The 9141-nt window shown below is 49.6% G+C and overlaps 1 protein-coding gene across 1 annotated transcript; it reads left to right on the top strand.

Annotated features, from left to right (window-relative positions):
- Positions 1-3575: 3575 nt before the first annotated feature.
- On the top strand, positions 3576-8173 carry LOC123047058 (AP2-like ethylene-responsive transcription factor AIL5). Its single transcript, XM_044470549.1, has 9 exons — positions 3576-3786; positions 3899-4268; positions 4607-4689; positions 4839-4847; positions 4939-5027; positions 5168-5241; positions 5580-5630; positions 5728-5804; positions 6917-8173. Exons 1-9 carry the CDS (start codon positions 3726-3728, stop codon positions 7552-7554), a joined length of 1452 nt encoding a protein of 483 aa, XP_044326484.1. The 5' UTR covers positions 3576-3725; the 3' UTR covers positions 7555-8173.
- The last annotated feature ends 968 nt before the right edge of the window (positions 8174-9141 follow it).

The raw sequence follows: 9141 nt of genomic DNA, 5'->3' as shown, positions 1-9141 counted from the left end.
ATGGCCGGTGCATCGTAGTATATGTGCAACAGCCTTCTATGTCTCGGTCGACGGAGACTTCGGTCTCGGACATGCTATACCCATGAGATCTTACATTAAAATTCATGCAATTTTTTTCAGCGCTTTCTCTCTCTTGCATGTTATATATTTCCTCCGTGCCAAAATAAATTTCTCGAGTTTGTATTAACTTTAGTGTAAAGTTATACTAAAATTGAAACACTTATTTTGAGACGGAGTGAGTACTTGACTAAGACTTGGTTAAATCTCAGCCGATCGAAATCCAGCCACACCCTGCAACAGTCTTAATGTTCATGGATTCCCGGCTCAAATATTTTTAAATGGATTAGAGGTGGTAGCACAAGTTTGTGTTTGCATTAAAAAGACGCTATGCAAGTGGCAAATTGGGTAGGAGGAAAACGAAGTCCCCCTTGGCCCCCGCGTCGCTCCCGCAGGGGCGACTCGGGCGGCGCCAACCCTAGCCCGCCTCCGTCCTCCCTCCCCCTTCTCCTCTACCCCGTCGCCACCGCAGGGGGTCGCCGGCACGCCGGGCGTCCGTCAGGGAAGGTGGCAGCGGGGATTTGCCTGCTCCCTCGCGCACGGGGGGCCCTGGAGCCGAGGCGGCGGCCTCGGGTGGTGGCGCGACGCCGTCCTTAGCCAACGGCGACCACGGGTGGTGGTCGGCTGCCTTGGTCGCGCGGGCGGCAAGGCAGCGGCGGGTTGAGGTTGCTGGACGTCGGGCCGTGGGGGCGCCCGTCCAGATCTGCCGCCTTCGCCTCTAACGCTCGGGTCCCCTTTCAGATCCTGTCTTCGGTCGTCCCAGGCTGCCGGCGTCGGGTTCGAAGATGGGGCTGGGGGCGGTGTAGTGCCCGGAGAAATCCAGGCCGATTCAGCCGGCCACGATGGCGGCGACGCCCGCGGGCGCCGTCCCCTACCTGTAGGCGCCGTTATGGTACTTCTATCCCCCTTTTTCCTTTCTCCCCTACTCGTTACCGGGCGAAAGCCAAAATCCTTCTGGATTGGGCGGCAGCGACGCGCGTGGCGTAGTCACCTTCATGAAGGTGTCGCCTTTGGTGAGTTTTGGGGCGTTGGCGAGCTCGCTCCGTTGGTAGGCGTTTGGCTGCTGCATGGTTGGAGTCTGCGGTGTCTCGGAGGCGCTTCTTACTGTGTTCGCCTACTGTGTGGTAGCTCATGGTCATCTCTCCGCCCGTCAGCATTCAGAGCCCATTTGCAGGGGATTGGGTTCCCCTTTAGTGGGTGTCGTGGTCATTGTGTGTGTGTGGGGGGGGGGGGGGGTGCGAGCTTGGAGCTGTTAATTGCGAACTGGGCGGCGTCTCTCTGCTCCGCATTGGGCTCCCTCCATTGCAGCTTTGTCATCAACAGTCTCGCCGTGCATTTGCTTCTCCTCATGTGCAGTTCCCTCTCAGTGCCCAGGTTCCCCTTTGTTGAGCTCAGAGTTGCATGTTGGCGGTGCTCTGGTTTGGTCTTCCTGGTGGCAACGGTGGCGATTACTCCTCTTAGCTCTTGGGAGAGCATATGTATCTTCCGACGGATCGGCGCCTAATGCCAACCGAGGGGGCATGGAGCCCCTTTTGAAGATGGAGGAGGGCGTATCTGTTTTGGCCGCAGCCCACGGAGCCGACAATGTAATACTTTCAATCTACTAGTTGTGTCTCCTCAAGGCCTTCTTTGTGCCACTGAGCGGTGGACTGCGATCGGTGGAGGGCTTCATCCTCTTCAAGCTGCTCTTGGGCTTTAGTTTCTTCATCTTTGCTTGTAGGTTGTACGAAGCTTGCTAGCTGTTGCAGAGCACTATGTATCTCTTAGCTGTTTTGTTTTTCTGTTCCTGTAAGTGGGTTGATGATGTAATACTGGCCGGTTGATGGCTTTGTTAATTTAAAGTCGGGCTCGACTTGAGCCTTCGTTCTAAAAAAATGCTATGCTTCCCCGCCCCGACTCCAAGGGGCGAGGGTGGCGACCAACCCTACCTGCTGCCTACTGCCGCACTTCCATTGCTTACTGCATCGTCGAGTGTCGTCGTGTGACTGTGTCATCGACGACTGCCTTGGCTAGAGTGTTCATTCAGAACACAACTCCTGGACATCATGCATCACCAAGCTTGATATCGATCATACATACTACGATGTCGATGATAGCGTGTCACTATATCGAGGGCTGCTTACTATCGTCATAAGACCATGTCCCTCCATATTAGGCTCTCGGTGAAAACCATTGGTTTGTTTTGACGAACTAGAGGACTGTGGTGCTAAGCGGACAACCCTCTTTCGGAGGCTATGGATTGGTAGCCTTTGGTCTTTGTTGGCCGGTCATCACGTGGTTGGTTCATAGTCAGTGTCCGGGTTTCTGTTGCTATGGTTTCAACCCACTGTAATGTCCTTCTCTGAGTCCCTTCTATCCGCAGTTGACATTTTGTCCATTTGAACACTCGTGTATATATACCGCTCTATAACATTCCTTCCGGACTAGCATACAAGGTCTAGCATAACCATCGATTTAACTAAGAATTAGTACGAGTTATTTATCATAAAATGTTTATCGCTTGACTTGCATTATGATGAAGTTTCTCACGATATAATCCATCCATTTAATAATATTTGAAGTTTTAGGTTTGTCCCAAGCTAAGCTTTTATAAATTCAACCAAATTTGCAGAATAGATACATACAAAGGAGCGGCGTGCACTACAATTTTGAGCTAAAAAAAATACTGTAGTTGGAGCTAGCTGTTGTCCGGTACTTTGGAATGTCCGGCGACACAAAATCATCAGCGCCTCCATAATCCCGGTGTCCGTTGCGAGCAAGGAAGGACCATGCCGCGCTCCCCTTTTTCCCTTTGGCCGCTTTGCGATCGCCGCACCTTTATTCCCAGACACGTTTGACCCGTTGACCGTGATGTCTTGCTGCCGGCCGGTAGTACCACGGTTCGTCCCGCCGGACATGCATCCATCGACCTGACGCACGCGCGCGCGTGCATGCATGCTACGGGACGCTGCTATCTGATCTGCATGCATGCGCCGCAGATCCACGAGCGTACACACCACACGACCAAGGGCATGAAGATGAGCGCACACACCACACGACCAAGGGCATGAAAATTTGTACACTGCCGTGCGTGCACGGACGGCTGCCACGGGAGCACGGAGCATTTGTCACCTTCTGTTGGCCGGTCGAGCTGACCGGCATGGACGTGACCAAGTTGATCAATGAAGAAAAAAGAGGGCCAGTAGAAAAGAAAGAAGGAAAGAAGCCGAGCCAGAGCGTCCGTCAGGAAGAGGCCGATCGAGCCTATCCGTTCAGCGCAGGGCACGCCATGGCCTCCTTTGCTTCGAAGGCGGTCAAGATACCGCCTCCCCCGCCACCCCTACCGCGCCTCCACCTGTAAAACACCGCCTCGATCTCCCACGCCGCTGCCACGGTGACCGGCCCGACGCTTGAGCAAACAGCCAAGGCCAAGGGCACGGAGGGGCGCGGGGGTAAAAAGCATCTCTCACCGCCTCGGAACCCGCATAGAAATATACCGCGGCTGGCACCGTGTCGTCTGCCGCGCCTCCTCTATTTTAACGCCCCTCGAGTCCAGTCCACCGCCCATTCTTCACCGCCCCACAAAACCAATAGCCTTCCTCCTGCTTCCCCGCCTCTCCCTCGAGAAGCGAAACAACTCTCGCTCGCTCGCTCGCATCGAGGAGTTTGCTACTCATCATCATCTGACCATGGACATGGACGCCGCGCATGGCCACTACCCGTGGCTCAACTTCTCCCTCGCTCACCACTGTGAGTACTACTATCCCACTCCTCTAGCCTCCAACTCTCGATCGATCTCTTTCTTCTCTTTCTTGGTCGGGGCGCCGTCGTGCTCATGTGGTATATGTGTGTGCGTGTGCAGGTGAGATGGGGGAGGAGGAGCGGGGAGCGGCCGCCGAGCTGGCCGCCATCGCCGGGGCCGGGCCGCCGCCCAAGCTCGAGGACTTCCTCGGGGGCGGCGCCAACGGCAACCACAACGGAAGGAATAATAATGACGCCGGCCGCGGCGACCAGGTTGTCTCTGCAGCGACCGCGGAGATGTACGACTCAGAGCTCAAGTTCCTGGCCGCCGGATTCCTGGGCGGCGCTACCGGAACCACGGCGCCCACTATCTCCCCGGCAGCGGCTCCTCAGGAGCAGGCCGACCCGAAGATGCCGGCCCCTGCGCCGGAGCAGAAGAAGGCCGTCGACTCCTTCGGCCAGAGGACCTCCATCTACCGTGGCGTCACGCGGTAAGCCAGCTATATGCACGGCGGTGATCCATCCATTGATCCTTCTAGCTATTTGGCCAAGAAACCTACAAAATGGTGCCCCTGTTTGGGTTCTTGAGCTCTCTACTGCTTCTGCTTGCATGCAAATAACTGGTCCATATTCGTCTAGATGCAAATATCACACCAGTACATGCACAAAAATTAATCAGTAACCTGCAGTAACAACATACTAGAAAAACAGAGATGATAAAGCTAATTAAGTTGTTGATTCTCGGCGTAATAAGGTGTTCTTTTCCTATGCTCGATCAAGTTTTGGGCTGCTCATCTCATTTTACTGTCCATTTTTGGGTGATTTTTAGGCACCGTTGGACGGGTAGGTACGAGGCGCATCTGTGGGACAACAGCTGCCGGCGTGAAGGCCAGAGCCGCAAGGGCCGCCAAGGTGACCACACGATACTACTTAGCACAAATGATCAAATGCACACATCGTTTTGCTAGCTGTTCCTAACTTACGCTTCTTGATGTTCTCAACATGTCAACTCGATGTGTTTCTCCTTCATGGCTGTTATTTCTGCTGTCTTCTCCCTACAGTGTACCTCGGTAAGAAACGAGAGTCTTCTAGTTCTTCTATTTTTTTTAAAAAAACTTATCTGTGTGGGTGACGCTAAAGTGTTGGTGCTGCATGGAACAGGTGGCTATGATAAGGAGGAGAAGGCGGCAAGGGCGTACGATCTCGCCGCGCTGAAGTACTGGGGGTCTAGCACCACCACCAACTTCCCGGTAAGATGATAGATAGATGGATTGCAATGCATGATTGCAAAAACTCCTGGATATGTGCAAGAATGTGCAGCAAAGCATGGGCATATCTATCGATGTGCTGGCCGGATGTGTATCTTTATGCGGCAAGTGTTCTTTTTTAGGTTGCCGACTATGAAAAGGAGGTGGAGGAGATGAAGCACATGACACGCCAGGAGTTTGTAGCTTCACTTAGGAGGTACATACATACATATAGGCTACTAATCATGACCACTTCTAATCTTGTACTCCCTCCGTTCCTAAATATAAGTTTTTGTAGAGATTCTACTATGAACTACATCGGATGTATATAGATGCATTTTAAATGTGGATTCATTCATTTTGCTTCGCATGTAGTCTATCCAGTGAAATCTCTATAAAAACTTACATTTAGGAATGGAGGGAGTAGCATTGTATGCATGCTCACATGACATGCACGGGCATGGCCATTCCATATGCTTCATCACATATACTTTAGCATTGCTATGGTATTCAAGTGAATTTGATGAGGAAAAACATGTCATTAATCTTCTGCAGGAAGAGTAGTGGTTTCTCCCGTGGTGCTTCCATATACAGGGGTGTCACAAGGTTAATATTATCCTCCATGTTTCGTGTGTGTTCATCGTGTTTGGCCTCTTGCATGTGGTGTCATCTAAAAGTGTTTGTTTTGCATTCTATCATATAGACATCACCAGCATGGTCGATGGCAGGCGAGGATCGGACGGGTTGCTGGCAACAAGGATCTATACCTCGGAACATTCAGTGAGTATATACTACATCCTTGTGCAAAAACTCCATTTTCTGTACTTAATGGGATGCAGATATGCATGGTTATCTACTTTAATTCTCACACTGCACCCATTGGTTACTAAACCAGGACATTTCCTTCTTTTTCTATGAAACCAGGATATATCTTCGCTAGTAGCTTACATTATCTCTTTTGTTCCCAAAAGGAGAACGAGATATGTGGATAAATTAACTAAGAGTCAAGTGAGAGTACAATCCTCCCTTAACTTCTTGGGTAATGAAATCTCAAGTAGGAGGGGAGCACGTGTTAGCCCTCCCCTCGAAGCGGGCATTAGTCGCATCTTTCCATTAACAACCACATTACAATACTGTTGCCGTGCACGTAGGTTCATCTTAATTTACAGTCTGTTCGTACAGGTCTTGTAGCTAGATTCGTCGACATATTTTTTATCGAGGTCAAAAACCATCTAGTTTGACCAGATGCACCCATGGACCACGTGTATCTACAGGCATGGATGCCCACATTTGATTCCCATTTGTCATCTTTTATGATGGTTTTCGGGCTTTTTGCATGCAAGGTAGGGGTGGAGAAAAAGAAGAAACCATGGCCATGCATGCTTGCTCGGAATGTATGCATGTTCCAATGCTCAGATGGGAGCCTGAGCCCTTTCTTCCTGCATTGCATCTAGCAACCTGTATTTAGAACTTGGAATATAGTTGCTGTTTTCACGGCCAGCTTTCCACAAAGGGTCTGACCGGTGATTATATTAGGAGTGTACCTTACTGAGACGGTCATTATTGCTCTTGGTTTAACTAAGCTCATTGCGCTCATGGGCTTGAAAGTAGTAGCAGCTAATTAGTCAAAAGTCTTGATGATGCAGCTTGCATTGCTGTCTACGAGCTGGAAATCCATGGCATTCTTCTCCAGACTTTGTCTATGTCCTTGTATACCATATGTTTCATTTGTGTTTTTCTTAAGTGAAACGTTTCATGTGTTGTTCTTTTTGTTGTAGCAATGACAAATGTATATATGCTGATTTTTTACTGCAAAACATTTAAGAATGCCACTTGTTCTCAAGCAACTGAGATTTTGATAAAATCTAACAACTGAGGTTCTGTTTACGTAGGCACCGAGGAGGAAGCCGCGGAGGCCTACGACATCGCGGCCATCAAGTTCCGGGGCCTGAGCGCGGTCACCAACTTCGAGATCGGCCGGTACAACGTGGAGAGCATCATCAGCAGCAACCTCCCGATCGGCAACATGTCCGGCGGCGCAGGGCGGGGCAGCAAGGCCCTGGAGTCCAGCTCCCCGGAAGCCGCCGCATTGCCCGTGGAAGCGCCGCACTCGCTGGCGTTCACGGCGCTGCCGATGAAGTACGACCAGCAGCAGCAGGACTACCTGTCGTTCCTGGCCCTGCAGCACCACCAGCAGGGCAACCTCCAGGGGCTCGGCTACGGCCTCTACAGCTCCGGCGTCAACCTGGACTTCGCCAACGCCGGCCCCGGCGGCGCGATGGCGCCTCACTGCTACGGCAGCAACGCCGGCGACTTGCACCTTCAGCAACACGATCAGCAGCAGCAGCAGCACGAGGGGGAGGGGCAGGAGCAGCAGCATGATCAGCATCACTCCATGGGGTTCGGCGCGTCGACGCCCATGGCGGCTTTCAGCAGCGGCGGGCCCTACGAAAGCTCGGTGACGGCAGGGTCCTTTGGATACTACCCAAATGTGGCAGCCTTTCAGACGCCGATCTTTGGAATGGAATGATTCGGGGCGGTGGAGAATGAAGGTGGCCTGGCCCTGGCCCTGATGGATGCGATGTGATGAGATCAAGACTGACATAGTTCTCAGAAGCCACACAACACAACAAAGAGGTAAAAGAGGATGAGGGGGGTAGGGTAGGGCATGATGGCATGGTGCAAACATAGGAAGCAGCATGCATGGATGAGACGCTGACAGGTCAGACGCAGGGTAGAAGACGACCACTGTGCTGTGCTAACAACAAAATGGGTCTCAACGCAAGCAGGCAAGCAAGCAAGCTGGCTAGCTTTTATTTTGGTCTCTTTTAGTTTCTGTTTTCTGAAGTTTCTTTTCCCTTTCGTAGCTTTGGCCACTATGCTTTTGTGATGGCTGGCTGGGCTTTGTTGTTTGTTTGCTGCCCTCCTACTGACATGATTCTGCTGGAGCCATCATAGTTTAGCCAGCCAGCCCTGTAGAATGGAAGCAGAGCAGCGACATCTGTGTAGCTTTGCTCTTTTGCGCCTTTTTTTTAGGTCGATCGCTTTAAATTAGGGGAGTGCCCCCCCTGCATGTACTCCTGGGCCGGCATGGTCGCTCCAGGGTTTAGTCAGAGAGGATATATAAATTCCAATGTTCATGTTTACAATTACTCGGTGCTTGTTACTACAATAGTATCGGTAACTCTGAATTATTAGCTTACTGGCCAGTGCTTGAATGTATATAGGTCATGTACACCTGGATACAGTTTTGCTATGTCTTATATCACTTTTATGTTGCATGGAGATTTGTACCGATTTTCTCTTTTTGGTTTTCCTTTCTTTTTCTTATATACTACTCCCTCCATTTCATGATATAGTGCGTATAGAATTTTTGAAAAGTCAAACATTACAAACCTCTGTTTCATGGTTTTACTATTTATATTTACAATACAAACTATCAAAAGAATATGAAACTATATCTTATGACGAATCTAATAATATGTGTTTGGCATTCTAGTTCTAAATATTTTTCTTCACAAACTTTTGTGAGTTTTGACTTCTTTTGATAGTGAAGTGTCGAAATGGTGTTAACTTTCAACATTAAATTTAGTTAAGTGTCGAAATGGTGTTAACTTTCAACATTAAATTTAGTTAAGTGTCGAAATGCAGTTATGCAGTTAACTGTTAACATAGCTACATAAAATTCAGTTAAGTGCAAAGGTTCAGTTGTCTATTAACACTATACTAATTCACTTAACTTTTAACGATGAACAAAATTCAATTAAGTGCACAACCGCAAAAGTTTAGTCAACTGGAAAATTCAGTTAACTTATGACACTGAACAAATCTAGTGTAGGTTTTACAATGAACAAAATTGAACTAAGTGAAAAACGTCTGTTAACTGAAATATTAAATTAAATGTTAACATTGAACAAATTCAGTGAAGTGCTAAAGTTAGTGTGCTATCTACTAACCTTAAGATCACAAATAGCACTGGCACAATCATCCCCACTTAAAACACACTACACAAAAAGTAACATATAGCAATGGAATATGGGATAGCTAGCTACTTACCTTCTGTGCACAAGCCAAGAATCTCCTGCTTCTAACCACGGAATCAAAGGCCATCAACTTC

This window comes from Triticum aestivum, chromosome 2B (genome assembly GCF_018294505.1).
Source record: "Triticum aestivum cultivar Chinese Spring chromosome 2B, IWGSC CS RefSeq v2.1, whole genome shotgun sequence".
NCBI lineage: Eukaryota > Viridiplantae > Streptophyta > Magnoliopsida > Poales > Poaceae > Triticum > Triticum aestivum.
Note: the sequence above shows the minus strand (reverse complement) of the source record. Positions and strands in the feature narration are given on the sequence as shown.